This window comes from Cavia porcellus, unplaced genomic scaffold (assembly GCF_034190915.1).
Source record: "Cavia porcellus strain 051 isolate PalLab524CR breed Dunkin Hartley unplaced genomic scaffold, mCavPor4.1 scaffold_10, whole genome shotgun sequence".
Lineage (NCBI taxonomy): Eukaryota > Metazoa > Chordata > Mammalia > Rodentia > Caviidae > Cavia > Cavia porcellus.
In genome coordinates this window covers 26,048,393-26,069,202 of record NW_026947493.1, presented here as the reverse complement: position 1 = coordinate 26,069,202, position 20,810 = coordinate 26,048,393, and the positions used below count along the sequence as shown (strand labels likewise).

At 50.5% G+C, this 20,810-nt stretch overlaps 1 protein-coding gene across 11 annotated transcripts in view; it reads right to left on the bottom strand.

Annotated features, from left to right (window-relative positions):
* Positions 1 to 20,810, bottom strand: part of Adamts9 (ADAM metallopeptidase with thrombospondin type 1 motif 9) — a 141,161-nt gene that overhangs the window by 9,555 nt on the left and 110,796 nt on the right. For 10 of the 11 annotated variants that reach the window (XM_023561654.2, XM_003480147.4, XM_063257128.1 and 7 more), the window contains 8 exons: positions 14,510 to 14,680; positions 9,403 to 9,597; positions 8,257 to 8,389; positions 8,005 to 8,099; positions 7,811 to 7,905; positions 7,594 to 7,727; positions 5,912 to 6,003; positions 1,375 to 1,479 (listed from right to left, as the gene is read on the bottom strand). In XM_023561654.2, the coding sequence (XP_023417422.2) occupies positions 1,375 to 1,479; positions 5,912 to 6,003; positions 7,594 to 7,727; positions 7,811 to 7,905; positions 8,005 to 8,099; positions 8,257 to 8,389; positions 9,403 to 9,597; positions 14,510 to 14,680 (1,020 nt within the window). Of the gene's footprint in view, positions 1 to 178; positions 818 to 1,374; positions 1,480 to 5,911; positions 6,004 to 7,593; positions 7,728 to 7,810; positions 7,906 to 8,004; positions 8,100 to 8,256; positions 8,390 to 9,402; positions 9,598 to 14,509; positions 14,681 to 20,810 lie in introns of those variants that run through there. The other variant, XM_063257132.1, reaches the window with a different exon arrangement.

Below are 20,810 nucleotides of genomic sequence, written 5' to 3'. Positions count from 1 at the left end.
ACATGTTTTGGGACTGTTACTGTTTGTCATTCTGGATCTCAGACATGTTTATGCACATTTCAAAACCTCTTCTTGTACGTGCTAAATGACTAATTTCATTTTTTATGGGAAAATCACCCCTAATGAATAGGATCCGGAAGGAGAAGAACATTATTTTGGGGCACCTCTGTTTCTGAGATTTATTCCTTTTTGCGCATGGGGGTGGAGGGGATAGCTAATAATTACGTGATGAGCGTTCAATTATGGCTAATCAGAAGAGGTCAGTACTTGACTGAAGAGGTGAAGAGTAAGGTAGTTTGGGGTTTTTTTTTGTTTTTCTTTTTGTTTTGTTTTGTTCACAAGTTTAACCCTAGCAATTAGAAAAAGAAATCTGGAAACAGATTTTCCAAGGAGGGAAAAATTGAGCATTTTTGCTCAATTTGCTCGATTCCTGGGGGTGGGGTGGGGTGGGGCGGGCGAGCTGCTGCTTCTGAGTCTAATTTTGACTAGATACCATTGCCACCTTCTGCGCATAGAAATACAGAATGCTCAGTTAAATTTGGGATTCAGACAGACGACAGGTATTGTACTTTAAAAATTGCAAGGATGTCGATCGTTTAGCCACATTATAAACTCTTCACTGCTCAACTGAAGTTGCAGCTCCACTGGGCACCCCGTATTTTATCCGCCATGTTCTTTGCTCCTTTTCCTCTCCTACCCCCGGTGGCGGTACCCCTGAGGCAGGCTGGTACCACCTGACCCCCAAGACCTGCGGTCGTCTTCTGTGGGCTGAACCCTGGCACAGCCTCCTGAGAGACTTGGACCCTGTCCCTTGGCCCTGTGGGAGGAGTAGAACCCAGGTCCCGGCCAGGGCGGAGGTGCAGAGCCTTCCTTTCCACAGCCCGGGCTACAGGGCACAGCGCATAGACCCAGACCGATCACCACGCGGCCTGCACCTCTGCACCTCCCCACTGCGTACAAATGAGTCACCCTTGCTCCCTGGACCAGTGCTTCCCTGTGCTCAGAGGCCAGCCCTGAGAAGCCCAGAATCCCTTCCTGCCTCGGTCCTCCCGCCAGGTCGGGGTCCCCGGTGCCCGGGCGCTGGCAAGGCTCAGAAAAGGCACGCAGGAAAGCACATGCATGCTCTTGGCACTGTCATCACAGGAGGAGGGGAAGGGGAGAAGGAAGGAAGGGGAGAAATGGGAAAGAAGGAAGGAGAAACAAGGAAGGAAGGAGAGAAACGGGAAGGGAAGGGAAGGGAAGGGAAGGGGGGAGGGGAGGGGAGGGGAGGGGAGGGGAGGGGAGGGGAGGGAAGGAGGGAGTGAGAGAGGGAGGGAGGGAGGAGAGGGCCTGGAAGCAGGCACGGGCCGGGCGGGGGCGGGGCGGCCCTCTTACCGCCGACTTCTTGATGTCGGAGACAGCATAGTTGCCCTGTGAGGTCCAGCGCGCCGCCTCGCTCAGGGCCAGGCCGGTGCCGTCCAGGTTGACGCGGAAGCGGCCCTGCAACACAGGCGTGGAGGGGCTGAGAAGCGGGCCGGGGGTGGGGGGCGCCCCTGCCCGGCCCCCGCCGTCGGGGCCACGCCCTCCCTCACCGCTCGGGGACAGGGACGCCCAGGCGCTCCCGACGGGGGACTTCATGGCGGGCGGGGAAACTGAGGCCCGCGAGGCACGGGCTCCTCTCGGAGGCGGCGAGAGTCCTGACATCAAAGCCCTCGGCCCCGTCACCCCCTTTCGGCCTCCCCAGCGCGGCAGTCCTGATGTTGCTCACAATTACCGGATTCCTTGGGGACAACATGCCACCGTGTAATTTTTCTAACAAGGCCTCGCTGCCAAGCTTCGGGCGCGGCGGAATCCAGCAGAGCCGGGCGGCCGGGCGGCGCTGCCCGGGGAGGCCGGCAGGGGGCGCGCGCGGCCCGCGGAGCTGAGCGGGGTCGGGGGTCCCGAGCAGTCGGTCCACGCCGGCTCCGGGGGGGGCACCGGCGTCCTCCGGGCCCCCGCGCCCTGCAGCACGGGTCCCATTGCGCCCGTGCGCTGCTGCAGCCCCCGACCGTCCCGAGGAGGCCTTCTCCCCGCAGGCTGGATCCGCTTGCTTTGCCCGGGTCACCCCAGGGGGAGCCCTCGGTGTCCCGCGCACCTCGCAGATAAGGACCTCGTAAACAAGGACCCCGCAGGGTCTTCCCTCCAAACAGGGAGCGGGACTGGGGGGGGGTCCGCCTTGGGGGAAGTGTCTGGCCTCGGGGTCACAGCGGTACAGGAGGGGCTAGAGGGGGACGAAGGCCCGGCCCGCACTAGGGGAGAGGAGGAGCCCTGCAGGCGCTGTCTGGGGACAGACACGGGAGTGCGTCCTTGAGTGCGTCCTCTGCAGGTGCTGCACCTGGGTTTATGGTGGGCCTCAGACCCGGGCCTGCTGCTGCATTACTGTCCCGGGTGCTACACTGTCCCGAGTGCCACGCTGTCTCGCTAAGGCTCCAAACAAAGGGACAGTTGCCTCTGTTCCCTTGCAAGGCCCCATAAGGATCCCGAGCTCGCTGACTACCGCCGCGGGGTGAGGAATTTTCAGGACCAGTCAGTGAGCGACACAGAGAGGATTAGGCAGAAGTTCCAGCACGCACTTGGCGTGGAGCTGCCGTTTATATGGGCACCCAGCTGTCCTCGGGGTGGGCAAGGTGGGATGTGGATTCCTACTTAGACACCGCTGCTTTCTTAGACACCGCTGCTTCCCCAGAGGATAAGCAGATTTTACAGGTGAAAAAAGCTAGTCTGGTCAGATGTGGAAAGGCCCAATTTGCAGGTGAAAAGGTATTTCCCAGACTGGTGTCTTGAGCAAAGAGAGAAACTGAAAACGTGTAATCGAGGCTTGTGTCCCACCCTAGTTTTTAAGTGCTTTAAAATTTCGACTTCTCTCCTTTCCTCTCTATGTATCTTCCACCCTGCCTCACCACCATTCACAATTCCGGGTCACTCGGTGACAAAGGGATCTTTCTTTCCTCCTTCTCATCCTGCTATCAGGGTGCCAGTGTCACCTGCTCTGCTTGGTAGGAACCAGGACACAGGTCGGCTCCAGGCTCGAAGGTCAGCTGGACCGATCTACAGGTCTGACCTGGCATCTGTGCTGGCCGTCCCCGGAGTAGCCCCTACAGTCCCTTGGGTCTGCTCTTCTTGGTGGAGTGACCAGCCCTGCTGCAAGGGCAGGCTGTCCTTCCTGTTCTGGCCCGGGAGTGATGGACACCTCCAGCACCCTCCTAGCTCCAGCTCTTTAAAAGAAGAGGGTCACCAGAAGAGCAAAGACCTACTGTGCCTTTCACCTGCATCCTGGGACATCTCTGCCCCCAAATCCTTATCCTCACAGTCTAGAAGGTATCAGAATTGTAGCATATTTAAAAGAGAGAAACTAATTCAGAATTATGCAAACCCTAGACTAGTGGCAGCCCCACTAGGCTGTTTGTATCACTGAGAATTCTAAGTTCGCCATCACTGTTTTGGAAGCCCTGTGGAGGTTTGCAAAAGGTGTGCTTGGGTCGAAGAGCCATTTGTTCTGTGCTTGGACAAGAGTTAATACTGAGAAATCTTGCCTGGGAAAAGTCAGAAACCCCTGTCTTCCATCTTACAGATATGGCGCTTGGGAGCAAATCCAGCCTCTGCTGAGCACTGGCTGTGTGGATTTGGGCAGGAGACCCAGACTCTATCCAGGCTTGCCCTTTTCTCACTGCCCCGGGGAGTGCAGTGGGGGTGAATCACTGTCCCCCAAGAACCCAGGAAGTGCTCAGTATAGGAGAGCTGTTAATGCCAGCATCAATACTAACAGCACTGTCTGTGATTGGACCCCCTTCCCCCAGCTGCCTGCCAAAGTGAGTGCTCACAGGAGCTCTTCCTTACAGAAACAAAATCCCCAAGCCACAGCACCGGGTGAGGAGAGAACAACTGTCAAACAGCAGCCCTCAGGTCAAAGGACACTTCAGCCACTTCCAAGCAGATACTGGGGCCACGCCTCCTGCAAACTTAAAACTCATGTCCTTCATCCTATAAATGGTGCTCAGTAAATGCCTAAGGAATTGAGTCCTAATGGACCTGGTGTGGTTTAAAGAATCAGCCAGGGTAGTGGGAAAGGAGGCAAATTAGCTTCTCACTGGCTTTGGGATTTCCCGTTTAGGAATCACTTTATTGTCAGCATTTAAGAAATCAACCAGTTCATTTGTTGCTGCATTATTAAAATAAATAAATGCAAATTACCTTTCACTGCCTTAAGCTTCCTAATGGATGTGCTTAGAAAAACAAGAAATTCCTAAGATCTTGAAAAAAGGCAGGACAGGGCCAACTTAGCAGCCATGGAAAAGTGCCCCGCACTGCCAGGTGTGTGAAAGCATGGGCTGGCTCTCTGAAGAAAACTGCACTTCAAAAGTTTTCAATTCCTGGGTGAGGAGGGAAGGCCCTTTTTACCATTGTGCCCTTTGTTTATTTTCTTTTGTCCCTGAAAGCTTCCTTTTCACCTCCTAAAATGTTTAGCAATGCTTTTCTAAAGCTTGGGGCTGAGAAAACAGTTCACTGAAAGTTGAACACTCGGATGTGTTTGTCTCTGACCAGACTCTGAGGTTGAGAGTGAATCCATCTGCCCCCCAGAGACAGCGCCTGGGATTCCGAACCCATCATCAGTCCCAACCCAGCCTAGGGAAGGCACAGGCGAAGTGGGAAATTCCTAGCCCAGAGGTACACAACCTCTGTGTGAAGACCTCCAGAAAACCAAAGGAAGAGCCGGGGCCCAGCTCTGTCCAGAATCAACACATTCATCATGTTTGTCCTGTCTTCCAAGTTCGGAAGTTTCTTGCAGAGATCTCCGCCTACTCTGCAGAATTAATCCAGGAAGATACTTCTCACATGCTTCAGAAGCCATATCCACAGAGGCCAGAAAGTGCAAAACCTGCCTGAGAGCCATCCGGCAGAATACAGAACACTGCAGATTTATAGATCTAAAGTAGGACTTCCACACTGAGCCACATGCCTCAGTGCTAGAGACGTCTAGGATGTATTATTATATTATGGTTTATTGTTGATAAACCATTTCTCCACATGCTGGAGAAGTGTCAACTGATCTGGAAGACTAGTCTAGAGCCACTGAGACTAAGGAGTCAGAGAAAACGGTCTAAGTCTTGCAAATTTGAGGATCTCCGGGTCCAATATTTATTCTTTTAAAAAATTTACCAACTCGCTCTGCTAGTGTTTTTTAAGAAGTCCTTCCAACTTCTTTACATACACGTACTATTTTAAAACACAAGAACAGGAGGTGTAGGTCAGTACTACAGTGTGTGTTTAGCATGCAAGAGGCCCTGGGTTCAATCCCTAGCACGGCACAATGAACAAAAACAACCTCCAAGCACGCAGATGGGATCACGCCGCATGTATGCTTTGCAGTGTATTTCTGCCACCTGATCCTATTCCATATCGTGCAGTATTGAGAAGTTTCAGTGGCTTGATGGTGGGGTGAATGGGCCACTTGTGCTGGCCCACTAGGTACATCGCTTCCCAACTCTCTATTTGTGATATGGTATTCAGAGCTTGAGATCAATCCAGGGACAGTATATGTACTCCAAGGAAGTCAGCAGATGCTACAAAGCAGCAGTCAGTGGTGTTGGGGGTCAGTCATTAAGTCTCACCTGCATGCTGCTGTCACTGTTCCCTGCATTATGAGTCACAATTTGTGAAGCCAAGCCTTTGCCTTGTGACATTTATTTCCAAGGCTTTAGCATTTATTTGATGTGTTTACTGGAACGCAGGAGAAGGCATGCAGCTGTGAACGCCCTAGGAGCCACTCTTGGGGTTGGAATCACTAGATTTGCTGGAGAGGCCCCATGTGCATGGCCACACTGCACTGCAGGGTGGCTGTCCTGGCTGCTTTCCCAGGGACAGATCTTGGTAAGGGCTGGGGCTAAGGACATACCTGGGGGCACTTGGCAGCACTGTAGCAGTCCCCGGCGGTGGCAAAAGGGACGGGATGTCCTTCACTTGTCCTTGCAAACTGTAGGTCGGTAGCTGTGGGGTGGGGAGAGGGTTAAAGAGAAAGGGAGAAGGAGGCAAGGAAAGGTCAGAATATTCACAAGAGACGCAGGAAAAAGAATAGGAGAAATAAGAAATGAGAGAGAGAGAAAGAAACAATTTGAAGTATTAGTGAGCAAGTGGATCCAGATGTGTGCTTACATTTTCCTCATTATATCTGTGACTCTGAGAGCTCCTTTCTCTGGGTTTTATCAGTACTGTCTCCTCACAATTTGCAAGCCAAAAGGAGGTTAGCGTGACTCTGGAATCAGTTCCTACATAAATAAATACATAAATTGCCTCCTGTAAGTGAGGTGTAATTGGGATGATAGTGGACCTCCTGTTACGTAGCCTCGTGGGTGGAGAATGGGAGTGGAAACCAGGGAAGCTACTTAGCAGTCCCTGAGGTCCATCTGTCCTCCTGTGGCCTAGGCACTGTTACTGCCAAAATGCAGAGCACTTAGAAGCCACATCTTGAAATTATTAATGGCAGTTTCTCAAGTTTGGGGTGAGCATGAAAAAAAAAACCCCGAAAGCCAGTAAGAATGATGCTGGCCCAAAGCTCCTGGCCTTAGCTCCACTGTGGGGTGGTGAGAGCAGTGTAGATACACAGCTGTGGCCCTGAGGTGCTGCAAAGCCATCTGAGGTCTGGGCTGGGGCCCTCTGTCCATTCTCTGGGGGTGGCTGGGCCCTTGGTCTTCCTGCAGTGACCTACACTTGGGTGGTAACCCCGCCATGCTGCAATCCTAAGTGCCTCCCTGTCCACCAGAGGGGCTGAGCTGGGGTGGAGCTGGTGTTTCCTAAGTAGAGAACTGCAGCCCCTCTGCCTTTAACCCTAATCAGCCTCGCCAAAGGCAATTAAAGTATCTTGGTACAGATCAAGTTTAAGCTTCCTCAAGAGGAAAAGGATGTTAATGAGGAAAAATTAATTATGCATTATTTCTGTTTCTCTTCTACTCAGGGAAACATGCTGATATTTTAGTGTCTGTAACTGCTCCCATGATTAATGTCCCCAACAGAAAGGCAGAGTTTTGTGGAGTGCAGAAGCAGCCCCGTGTGGGCTTGTGGGAGAGAGAGCTCTGGGCTCCATTTTTCTTCTGTAATCAGCAGTCAGATAAAATTAGTTTTTCCCCAAAGTGGGTGGTGTTGAGGGTGCTGAGGGGGCTGAGGGGGGCTTGCTCTGCGAATTGCTTAGCTTTGGAGTTTCCTGTCTGCTGTTTTCTCTGTCCTAGAAACCTTCACTTCTATCTTTGTTCCCAGTCCTGGGCTGACACCCTTGCTGGTTTACCCTTTCTGGGCCTTAAGGTCCCAGTGTCACTGTAGTGTTTTCTGGGGGTGCTGCGCAGACCGCACACCACAGAGATGTCTTCCTTCATCCGCCTGTCCTAAGCAGAGGCAGCACCTGCCCTGTGCAGGTGCTTGACAGGTACTGGGGACACCGAGGTGGACACAAAGTCAGGGCCCTGCCTGTGAATACCATTGCAGGACCCTGAGCTCCTCACCCGCTCCTCTTAGCACCATCACACCTCGTCCCTGGGGATGTGCAGAGCTCATGTGCAGACTGAGTAGACAGAAAGAAGAACTCACTTATGATCTGCATGCTGCTCAGGTCTATCCTGATCTTCTGGAAGCTGGAAAACCCAGCCGCGGTGTAATCCTTCCGACACTGGCAGTCGTCACGACGGCTTCCGTTGTACGGACATTCTGTTGGATTGTGCAACCTGAGTGATGGAGAGTGTTTGATAAAGATGGCGAAGTTTTCCTAGGAATCTCCAGATGTCTGCACGCTCCCAGCTGGGCCTACCTGTGTCCATAAACCTCAGAGAAATTCTCAGAGTCACCATGAATGAGTGTCACATATTCCTTGGGGCGGTTGGATTGCATCCCTGCACAGAATATCTGAAAGACAGACTGGGAGTCACTGAGGAACAGTGCCTGGACAATTATGGGAGCAATGATCACTTGGTTTCAAAATAACAATTGCTAGGTGACAGTCACCTTTAGGAGCTTTCCTCTAACGATCAGGAAATATTCACCATCCTCACTGGCCCCGTTGAGGCCTCTGACCTCCTTGCAGTTCTGAGGCAGCTCGCCTGGAAGACACCAACCACAGTGACAAGGAATGGCTTATACTGTTCATTCTACAGGTTTTAGTGAGGGGGAGGACTTCTGAAAAACTCTGCTACATGTTTAAAGATGGCAGGCAAATAAACGAACCAAGAAATGCAGTTCTTTGGGTGGGTTACTTACAGTTGTAAGTATTGTGGCAGGTTTTTTGTTCTTCTGGCTTCAAATCAGGGGGACATAAGTGGCTGGGTTGGTCCTCATTGGTTAAACACTGCACGGATCTGTGTGTCACTCCGACACCGCAAGACACGGAACACTGCAAAGCAAGGCAAGATCAACAGGCAGTCCTGGGCTCACAGAGAGGGTGACAGTCCTGATCACTCGCTGCTGACAACACAGAGCTGCTATCGGGAGCACTCGCCATGGGCCAGTCTCTAAGACAAGCTTCTCCAAAGGTAAATGCTCTGAATTGATTCAGGAGACCAAAGCAGCCATGACAGTGCAGTAATGACACTCCTGAGCAAGGACTCCCAGAACTGCTTCAGAAAGCAGCAGGAACAGTGGCCTCAGTGTGTCTGAAACCCGGAGGTGGATTCTGAGGGAGATTAGTGGCAACGTAGCTCTTATTATACATTTCTTAAAAATCTAAACATTCACTATATATTTCTATCATACCTTATAACACAATTTTTTTTTTTTCCAAGCTGTACCATGCTCCTCTGAGAACTCTCGGTCTCTTATTTTGCAGATAAGGAGACTAAGGCTAGCTCCTTAAGAAATTTGCTCAGGGTCATGACAGAAAGGAATCTATTAACACCCTATTCACTTTCAACCATTGCTTGCTGTTCACTGTTCAAGACTGAGACCCTCAGAGTCCAAAGCCAGGAGGCTGTGGCAACTTTTGGAGCAGATTCACTTCGAATTATTCTGTCTTGTTTTACCCCTAATTCAGTGATGTTCTTCCAACACAGGAAGATGAGAACATATGGGGCTCTTTAACCACAGAAGCAGCAAAAACTCATCCTGCACAATTCTTATTAAGCAGTAGATTTTCAATACTTTTAAAACTGGAGGTAAAATCTCTGCAGTGTACAATCTGCCCTTATGACCAAAGCGCTGAGTTCCACAGTGCACATTTTTAGATGAAGACCCTGGGGCAGAAAGGTTGTGCGGCTCTCCCCAGACCTCACCCGGAGATGTGTGCACACCAGGGCCAGCTCCGGCTGTAGCTTTGGAGCCTGTGCTCTGCTCAAGCACTGGGTCACCTGTCCCTTCTCTTCCTGTCACTGGGTCAATGCTGATAACCACACAGCACAGGCATTGACTTACGCTGCCCCAGTTGCCGACTCTCCAAGTGGCAGAGACAGGACATTCTGGCAGGTAGCAAGGCTGGACTCTGGGGGGCTGTATGCCTGGACAGTGGACTGTGGTCTGGTAACTGTATTCGTAGTTCTCCTTCCCGGTGTAAATCTCACTGCAGGAGACCAGTCTTTGTTTGTAGCCCTTTCCGCAGGTCACTGAGCACTGGAAAGGGAGAGACCAAAAGGGTTGGTTCACGCAGCTCTGGGACAGGCAGACTGGACTGCTGCCCTGCGTGTACCCGGGCGCCCACAACAGCCAGTTGGGCAGTAGCCATCTGGGCAGCTCCCGTGGTAGAGGCCCCGGAGCCCTTCTCCGGGTGGGTGTGTAGGGCAGCAGGACGGGAAGGGCCCTGGCGGTCAGCACAGTGCTATTCCAAACCTATGAGGCCCAGAGCAGGAGGTCACTGCAGGTGTGGTGGAAGAGGGTCCCCGCTCCCAGCCTGGGGCAGCACTTTGCTGTGGATCTAGACACTTAGTCCAAGGGGACCCTGGGGTGGGGGTGGGGGCCCTCCCCCGCCCCCCCTCGCTTCTGGGGTATTTGATTTTGTTGTTGTTGTTCTTTTATTTTTGCAAAGCAAACAAAAATTTATTCAGTGTGAAGGTCTGCCTTTTATTGTGATGTTCTAGCTCTCTGATGTTTTGTTAGTGTCTTTTTTTGTATAAAAAAATCAGCAAACATTTGGTACACAGAATAATGGGTTTGTTTTGTCATACTGGCACATCTGCATAAACACTTCGGTCTGTTTACCCCCTTTCTCCTTCCCTCACCCTCCCTTGAATCCTCTTCTTCCCTCTAATAGTCTTCTTCCTTCTACTTTCCCATCATCTCTCCTGTTATACAAATTCCACATGGGAAAAAACTATGCCGAATCCGACCTTTTGATGCTGGCTTATTTTGCTAACTGCCATCCCTCTTTCTGCAAATGACAGGATTACATTCTTTCTTATGGCTGAATAGTACTCCATTGTGTATGTGTGCCACATTTTCCTCGCCCATTTACCTGTTGCCAGGTACCTGGGCACTCCCATAACCTAGCTATTGTGCTATGTGCTGCCATCAACGTGGGTGGGTGTGAGAGTGTCGCTATGTGTTAATTCATTGAGGAATCTATCAAGGAGTGGCTAGCTGAGCCAATGGTACCTTACTTTAGTTTTTTGAGGAGCCTCCACGCTGATTTCCTCAGTGCTGTACTAATACACATTCCTACCCACAGTGGAAGGGTTCCTCCCCACTTGCACCCCACGCTGTCACCAGTGTTTATTGTTTTTTTTGTTTTGTTTTCCTGATGTCAGCCATTCTGACAGGGGTGAGATGGAATCTCAGGGTAGTTTGATTTGTATTTCCCTGACAGTTACAGAGTCAAGATTTCTCCCATTCTGTATGCTGCATGGTTCTTTCCTTTGTCATGAAGAAACTTTTTAATAGGATGCAGTCCTGTTTGTTGATTCTTGCTGTTTTTTCCTGTGCTCCTGGAGTCTTAGTCAGGAAGTCTTTGCCAATGCTTTTGGCTTCAAGTGTTTGCCCTGTGTTTCCTTCTAGCGGTTCCAAAGTTTCAGGTCTTATACTTAGGTCTTTGATCCACTTTGAATTAATTTTTGTACAAAGATTCAGTTCCAGTCTTTTGCATCAGGGCATTGCACCACTGAAAGAGGCTGTCTTCTCTCCAGTGGAGGCTTGTGGTCCTCTGTCCAGAGGTAGATGGCTGGGCTTGTATGGGCTCTCCTCTGTGTGTTGTGTTCCACTATATTGGTCTGCAGGCTGTTTTGGGGGCTGGCTTAGCATCTTGACCAGCCTGTCACTTTTGTGCTTTCCTGTCTTGCTCTCTATTTAAACCACATGATCATATAACCCTTGTACCATGACTATACCTCACTTCAAAATATGCAACCTATACAGAAATGGCGAAGAAGTGATGCGACACTGAGTTATTGATAAAGTTTGACCATATGTCTCATCTCCCTATCAAAGTATTTTATATCGTTACTATTTCAAAATAAAACTGAGTTATAATTCATATAGTTACAGTAAGTTATTAAGTCATTCCTGAGTAAAATCTGGTGCATTTGAGCATCTTCTAGACCCCAAGCTCTTTGGGGATGGCCAGGCAAATTCCCAGAAGCAGCACCCCCCAAAGTGTCATGCATGCCCCAGAATAAGGGACCACAACTTTGCTCAGACCTCAAGGGTGGTTAGAAGCCCAGGCTCCTGCCTTATTGTTTTAAGCCACATGGTTTTCCTCTCCCGAGGCACTGCCAGGGAGAAGGTCTGCCTTGACGAAACCCTAGAGACGGGAGGGAACGCGCTGAGCCTGAGGCATGCAGAGCAGCTCCAGGCTGTCCTTTCCAGCTGGCTCCAGCCCTGGAAACGTTATGTGGACATTTCTTCCTTCTTTGGCTGCTGCTGTTCAAATGCCCGAAGGCTCAGCTGATGCTGGGCCAAGGAAGTGCAGGCGAGCCTAAGGCCCTTGTGTGGACAGATGCTGAGGTGCTATCTGTCCCTGCCGTGGGTGCCCTGCAGGGCCTGGCCCAGCACATGTATGCACTGACCTCAGGCAGAAGTGACTTCAGTGAGTGGTATGCTTCAGAAGCCAGAGGCCAAGACCCTGACTCTGCTCCACTGGAGCAAAAGTGGTCTGCTGGCCATTTATGTGGGGGACATCATGCGGAGGGGCATCTGCTAATGAACCTGAGCCCCAAATATGGTCTGCTTGATTCAGAGGCCTCTCCATCTCTGAAAAGCAGCTGGAAAGCACAGATCCTCCTGGAAAGAACAGATCCTCCCAGCTGGCCACAGTGAGAACACACAGTCACTACCTGTGACCTCCTTTGGCCATTTCCTACCAGACTGAAGTGTGTGAGCAGCTCCTCCTGGGAGGCAAGCTCCAATAACAGATGCTAGGTCTTATGTGCATGATTCTTGGTGAGCTCTTATTACTTTTCATCTTAAAATAATAGCAGAGCAAAGTAAAACACTCAGCATGTGAGGTCCGAGCACTATTGGTACCCACTGGGCCTCATTTGGCACATGCAGACATTGCTGGGGGGTGGCACAGCCTCTCTAGGTCAGGCCCAGGCCTCCACAAACTCAGGCAACACAAAGGTCTCTGCAGTAGTGCAGGTCCCAGGAAGAAGGCGTGCTGTGCCTGGCAGCTGCACCTTGTAGATTTCCAGCTTGGACTCGGTGCCAGTGCCCCTGCATCTCTCCCTTCTCGGGCTCCCTTCCCTGTAATCCTTGCTTGTGATAGTGCCTAGTACTGCCTCCAGCCCTCTAGAGTGCCAAAAAAAATTTGCAGATTTTTTTTAAAGTACTAACGGTTAAATCCAGGGTGTTTGCACTAAGCAATATCCCTAGTACCCTGCCCTCATTTATTTTGGAGATGGAGTCTCATTAAGCCACTAAGTTGCCCAGCCTGGGCTCGAACCTGCCACCCTGCTGTCTCAGCCTCCCACAGCACGAAGACTATAGTCATGCACTACTACACCTGAGTAAATTTGCAGATTTTTCAGGCTATAGTGCGCCTGTAAATCTGTGGCAGTATGGGAGCGTTTCTGACAGGTTCCTTCTATCTTCTGTGTCACGGACTCAGTTTACATCAAACCTGGGGAAGCAGTGTGACCCAAGTCACAAAAGATCACAACTCCTTCCACATAATGAGCATAACACAAGAACATGGCAGAGAGGGCACCAGTCTTGGCTGGGTGAGCAGTGTAGCAACTCCAGCCACATAAGAATCCAGCGACAGCCAAGAAGACAATGTCCCCAGGAGTTAAGGGCCAAAGAGCCACAGGGCAGAGGCCTGAGGAAGGACAGCAAGAGTACAGATGGAGAGCTCTTGCTAGTTAGAGCCATGGGTGCTGCAGCCCTGAACCAGAATTAGGGGCCAGGCTGATGCACAAGAGGGGCCGAGGGAAGCAAAGAGGAGCTGAGCCAGGCAACTGGCTCCCATCTAGATAGGAAACCCATGTCAAGGCATCCACGTGACCCCAGTGGGCAGGCCTGTTTTTTAGTGGTCTGGCTCTCTTTGTCCTTTAAGTGACCTTGGTACTCTCCAGACTGCCCTGTGGGATGGCAGGCTCCTCGTCTCGGAGCCACACACATTCAGGCAGGTGTTAATTTGTCTACGGGGGCAGCTCTGTGCACTGCAGGAGGGTTAGCAGCCTCCCTGGCTCCACCCACAAGGTGACTGGTCCACCTCTCATCCCTTCTGGGATAACTTACATGTGCCAGTGCTGCCAAACACCCCTGGGGAACAAAATCACTGGCACAGAGTGCAGGATGGAGAGCCACGGCTGACACAGACTTTAGGACCAGCATCAGGACAGACACATTGAACACCAGCAAACACACCGGCTGGAACAAATACTCATCCTGCTTAAAGGTGTAGCTGTTACACTGTCCAGCTTCGGCAAGACCCTGTGGTAAGCAGCATCTTCCTGAAAATCGTCAGAACCTTTTCTGTGAGCCCAGCCACTTCCCTTTAGATGTTCTGCATTTCTTTGGGATAAAGGGAAATTGTTTTTGCTATGACATATCTTTTAGTTGTTGAAGACTTCATGAGAACGGAAAATAAGACAATCATGCTATCATTACCTTTTTCAATTAATAAAAGGTCTCCAGGCATCTATAGGGAGGATATGAGAAAAACGAGATGCTTGAGATTCTTTGGATAGACAAAGACTCTTAGTTAAGTGGGCAACCACATCTCATCAATAGTCTGTGGTTTTTGCCTACAGAGTTTTAAACAGAAAATCAGAGCCACATTTTCAAGCGAGGAGAGTTTGCATTCTCTTGAAGAACCGGGTTGGGGCCAGCAATTCTGCCTGCCTTCTGCAGGACAGGATGAGCCTCTCCTGTATAGCACATACTGCTAGGTTCCACCCTGCCTCTCCCTACTGTCTCCCTGACATCCAGTGCCTTCTGGTACTAACCCTCTGTAGTCACCTATAGGCAGCCATGAATGCTCCATGGTGACTTGAGGTTATCATATGGCCAGGACAGGGCAGGGCAGGCAACTGCTGCCCTGAGCCAGCTCACTGGAGGCAGCGCAGCCTCCTGGGCCCGCCCTGGGACTTACCTCCGACCATTCTCCCGTGATCCAGACATACTCGCAGGGTTGCAAGCTGCAGCTCTCACGGTCTGGGGGCCGCTGGCTGGCACTGCAGAGACTGCTGTGGACCTCAGCCTGCTTCTCGTTCATGCACACCACCTGGCGGAACCGGGAGCCCTCGCCACAGGTCTTGGAGCACTGTGGAAGGAAGGGGCAGCTGGAGAGGGGCACTTCCCATGCCGCAGTGCCACCGGCATGCATTCTCCAGTTCAAAGGTCTCTGGGACAGTGGCACTGGGGCAGGGCCTGGCAGAGAGTGCCTTACTTTACCCAGTATGGGACACAGTAGAGTCTTCTGGACGTGGTTGGCTGGATGAAGTGCAGAAAGCACAGAGGAGTGAGTCTTACATTGGGAAGGACCTTCAAGCTTATAGATGCCACATTCACCCAGATAGAGTATTAAATTAAATTAAAACATGGGGTTCAGCTGGGCATGGTAGCACATACCTGGAGGCTGAAGCAGGAGGGTTACAAGTTTGAGTACCGCTTGGGCAACTTAATGAGATCTTATCTCAATTGGAAAAAGGCTGGGGATATAGCTCAATGGTTGAGTCCCCAGTATTACACACACACACACACACACACAAAAAAAAAAAAAAAAAAAAAAAAAAAAAAAAAAAAAACCTGTGTTTACCATCTAAATCCCGCTAGTGCCAGAAACATCATCACATGTCCATCTCACACACAGAGCTAGACAGGTCTCTCTGCAGACTCCAGCCTTTTATCCTGTTTTCTCTCCAGAAGCATAACAGGCAAGTTCTCCTCTCATAAGCAGCCCCTCCCCTGCAGGAATGAAGAGGGGTCTCCTGCCTGGCCTCTGGTCTCCCATTACCCAGCAGCTGCTTGCCACGTTCATTTCCCGGGCCAGAGCCTGGGTGGGTCCCGGTGGGCCAGAATGCACATGAGCAGTATGTTCTGTGTCTCAGACAGCAGCTCACATGCGAGCCCCAAGGACAGCAAAGGAGATCTGGGAATCACTATGATCTGCATTTTTCTCATGCAGAGACCAGGGCTTTGGGAGCCTCCGTACTGTCCCTTGCCACACACCCTTATTCCCATAAACCACAAGAGGACAGAGGGCAAGAGGGACAGAGGACAGCTGCTCCCTTCCCCTTTGCCCTCCTCTCTGCTGCCCTCAAAGTGCTGGTACTTTTTCCTTTCCCCAATACAAAGCCCCCTTAGAAGCCCGACCTGCTCTGCGCTGAGAGGTCAGCGGGCTGGCAGACCGCAGAGCTCCACTCAGTCCAGCACAGGGCCCTTAGCAGTCTTGTTTTCCTGGAGTAAGCTGGCAACTACTGAGAGGTGATACCATCTCTGTCTTTCCAATGAAAAAATGAGCTAGAGGGCTGCTGAATGTTAGCAACAAAACAAAAGGTTACTCTGTGACCTGTAGATATCCACAGAAGAAATACTTGGCTCTAACTACCAGAGGAAAAGTAATTGCTTATAACAGTTAACTCTGTCCACTCTGAAGGTTAGCCAGCAGTTAAACCTGGACTGGATCTTCCAGGTCCCTGCCCCTGTCACTTACCCCCTGCCTGTCCTCTGGGTCAATAAATAACCACTCCAAGCAGAAATGCTGTGATTCTTGAAAGAATTTCTCCTTGCTAAGTGTTTTCTCCTTCAGCCTTGGAGAATGGTTAACTACCAGAAAAATTATTTTTCCAACAGTGGGAAGGACCTGGGAAAACTTAGCTCAAATATAACTTTGGAGAATTAAAAGGTAAACTAGGTAAATAAGTGTCTTACCCCATGCTTTGAGAGTAGTTAACAGCAGCTCTGAAAATCACATGGCCAGAGCTCTCTCCCAGGTCTTAAATCCTAAGCAGTCTGTGTGGGTTGGGCAATCAGAAAACAAACCCAGCCTATGAGCTTGCAGTACCTCTTTTTCCCTGTCCCTTGTGATTTATGACTCTTTCCCCAGTCCCGGAATGTAATCCAGAATGTTCTGGAAAAGTCAAGAAGTTCAAAGTAGTCTTGTTTTAATTTCAAAAAGTTTTTCTCAAGTGACACGATGGCTCTTAGGGGAAAACCTCACCAAATATAGAAGTCACACATGGCCTCTGTGAATTTCCACAGGTACTGTAAGTCAAGATGTAAATAACCATGGTGCTGGGCTGACTTGGTTACCATGGCACAGTCCTTCATGGTGCAGGTACTTTTAATTACCCTGAAGTTTAAAGGGGTGAGGAGGCATGATTTTCCAAATTTGAGGGTGAAGACTATCTAAAATAAACGCTGAAGGTACGTACTCCTTTATTCACCATGGTAGGCTGGCCACAGGGTGACGGCCTAAACAGAATCATTTAATGTAATAGGTAGAAACTGTCTTCCCTTAAAGATTGTAATCAGAGTGCTTTATACTTTCAAACGTATCTTTTGGTGCAATTTCCTAACCTTGCGGCGGGGGAAATCACTTGATACTCACAGGCTCTACCTGTTAAGGTTATTGATTTTTTCCAAGGATGAGCTTGTCATTTGTACTCAGCTTACCCTGCTGGACAGTCTATCCATGGACAAGTCCCAGAACCCATCAGGGAACTGGACAACACAGCGTACCATATGCTGTGTTAAAGTTTTACTTGTAAGGAATGGCAAGGATAGATCATTCTTTTGTTTTTAACTGTTGCTTTAGCTTATAAACAACCCTGCCCCCAGTGCTTAAATTACCAACACAGTCTACTCTCAGAGTTCATTGGAAAGTCAGGTATGTGGAATTTGGACATTCCTGCTCCCAAATATTATACTTCTAATAGAAAAAGGAGGCAGAGACATTTTTGTTTCAACCAATATTTAGGATGGGTCTTGTTCTGTGCTAGGGACTGGGAATCAGTCAACTTCACACCTTGGCATGACATGGGGGGGGGGAGCTCTCTCAGCTAACAGTCTCCAGGGTTCTTCACGCAGCTCACTGAGGACCCCTGGGGTTCGACACCTAGGGCTGACTTGCACAGTAAGCAGCTGTGGGTTCCTTGACAGTCAAATGGTAAGAAGTTATCGGGGAAGAAGAGACAGGATGGGGACCCCTAGGGTGCTGAAAGGTTCAGGCAGCAGCCATAGAGCCTATAAATGAGTTACAGTGAGGATGGCAAGAGAGGTTGGAGGTGAGAAACACCAGCACTTGGGGTCATTGAGAGCACATGATTTGAGGTTTGGAGTTTCAAATACATTCCTAATACCTAGTGTGTGGCACTTTGGAAAAGTGATCAATATACATTTTTTAATAAGCTAATGAGGAAATGAATCCTAAAGAGTGAATATCTTGCCCTGTGTGCACACTGAACTCTGAACACTCTCTGTGGTGAACTTCATGAAAAGCTTTTCAGTCAACCAACCAAGGACCTGCTGTTTATTCTCACTTTTCTGTGCTACGGAGACTTGGGACTCATTCCCCAGCTGATTTTGATAAAATCCCTCCAAATACAAACATGTAGGAGAGAGGCCCAAGGGCCCAAGTACCTCACCTGGCCAGACAGCCACAGGGTGAGCAGCATGCAAAGGACAGGCCAAGCTGAGGACAGTGTGTCTATGGCCCTGTGACAGCAAAACCCCACAGCTGTTCTTGCTGCCCAGACAGTGCGAACATCCAGAAGTCACTCCAGGATGTCAGATTCTAAAGAGGCAGAGGGGCAGGCACAGTTCTGTGTCCTCCCCGCAGCCCCGTCTGTCTTTCTCTCTGTCCTGTCAGTCATGTGTCCCTCCATTCATTTGCATCTTCCAGGCTGGAAGGTGTGTGCTCAGCGCTGGAGTGAACTCTAGGGAGCAAACTCCTTGCCTTGATTGCTGATGACAGGGACAGCGGGAGAGGCAAGGCTGACCCGGGGTGCGCATCACTAGGGTGCAGTGATTACAGGGGGCAGCTGAGCTGCTAGTGGGGAAGCCTGGTCAGCAGAGGCTTCTGAGCAAAAGTGACCCCTCACCGGGGTCCCAAAGGACGAGCAAGGGAGACTGAGATGAGGACAGAGGTGGCCTTGAGGTGCACAGATGCGAGGGAAGGAACCGAGCTCTTTTGTTAAAGCGAGAAAAAGAAATAATAAAAACACTCACAAAACTCAGGACATTTAGCCCTCAACGCTGAAAGGGAATGACTCTTCGTATTCGCAATTGGAATTGGACTGAAAGGGTGCCTACAGCTCTATGTGAGTTTATATATCAGATTAAAACCTTATAAGTAAATCTTAGGTGAAGAGGGTTCTCAAAAGAATTGAAAGTCTTTTCATATTGTTCCCCAGCACTGCTGCACAGCATCGTAATTCTAAAATTGGCAAGCCTGACAGCCAAGTGGACACAGTCACAGCCTGAAGTTGGCAGGGGTACCAAAGGCCGAGTTGGCAAAGTACTGGCTCCACAGAACACTCCACGGGGGAGGCCCAGGCTAGCCGGGCGCCATGCTGAATCCTTGTCCCATTCTACTCATCCTCACCAGGACTCTCCGGCAGCACCTGCTGTGCAATCCCCCGCTGCAGATGCAATCACTGGAGTCCTGCGATTTACAGCCAACCTGGGTGCAATGGGCAGGCCTGCATGTCCTGCATTCGGGGAGACTGAGGCAGGAGGCCTGGGCAATCTGGTGACTTAGTGAGACTGTCTCAAGACTTCAAGCAAGCACGCAAGCAAGCAAGCAAACAAACAAGGGTCAGGAATGAAGCTGAGTGTAAAGGCCCTGATTTCAAATGCCATTACAACAGCCAAACTTCAGAAAATAGGAACAAAGTCAGCTTCCCAAACCGCACATCAAGTGGTCATTTGTTTACAATCTGTCACATCCAGGACATAAACAAAATGAGACATAAAGCCGACCAGAGCACTCTTCTCCTCTGCAGTTATCTTGCCCCGTAAGAGCACAGGCCCTGCCCGCCTGGCATCTGAAGGCGGGTTCCTGCAGCCTGACACAGAGACACGCCCATGTCACCCAGCCCTTTGGCAATGAGGCTGAAATTCTATCCATGCCCCAAATGCGCCACGAATGGCATCTGCAGATGTTGGGCAGGGCTTGTGGCCCAGTAAATGGAACAGCATTCAACGGAAATTCTCCACGGAGAGTCCTGAGAGGTCAAGGAGAAGAAACAGACAGGACATGCTGATGGGGGGAGCGCATGGACATCAGCATTCAGAGTGCGTGGTCCAGCGGTTGGGGCACTGGGCTCCAAATTCCAGCCTTATTACCAAATGCGTCAGCTAAGGCTCTGGCACCCTCATGTCAACGCATCTCAAAGTGAACTACTGCATCCATGAGTTACGGAAAAGGTTAAGTGAGGTTTTTCAAGTACACATAACCTGGTGCCTGGCCCACAGTTCTGTGAATTCTTACAGTCAGTGCACAGGAGAATCACCGTCTGTGTGAATGACACTCCGGGAGTTGTGCAGTGTGCAACCTGTATGGCCATATGAAACGACCCTGACCATCAGGCCTTGACGAAAGTGCAGAACTTGTGCCTTTCAAGGCAGAAGTACTCCATGAAGGGGAGAAAAAGGACACACACAAGACACACCTGACTCTGAGGTGGCTGCCAAGCCCTGCAGAGGAGGAGAGGGACTTGCTGAGTAGGCTGGGCAGCTGCAGCTCAGCCTGGAGTCAAGGTCACTGAGCTGGGGAGCAGAGAGATTTGCTACACACAGTGGCACTCAGGGAAAAGGGCAGCCAACCAGAGGGTGAGGGAAGAGATGAAAGCAAGGCAAGGCTGGGACTCAGGGGGTCTGGAGGTTACAGGGGTCACCAGGTACTATTTAACAGGACACCTTTGATCAAAAAAGTAAGGACAATAATTACACCAAAGCTGCCCCAGGCAGACAGGACTGTGATCTGGCTGGGCAAAGCTATCACCAGTTAATGACCTTCAGGGGTTAGATAAGGTGATACTCTCCAAGAGCCTTGCTGTGGTAGAGGTTCTAAGCCCTCCACAGCTGGCCAGCTGACTCCCTCCTCCCCACCTGGACACACTCTTCCAGTCTGGTGTCCCTCCAGGGCCTCCCACAAGGATGCAGCCATCTCCATCCCCAAGTCCTCCTCAGCCTCCCTATCTTGGGGCAAGGAGAGAAGAAATCACTCTTAGGAGGGTAACTATGAGAACCTGCTTTCCGGTTGCTACTGAGCTCTCTTCTCCTGAGGATGATTAACCTCTGATAAACTTCTTAAGTACAGGGCCTGGGCAGACCCGCAGCTACCATCTTGGCTTCTTATTGTGTTGCAGAGCAGAATCGAAGGAAGGATTTTAAACAATCCATCCGTATGGCACATGAGAAGACCTGAACTTTTTGGCATGCTCGGT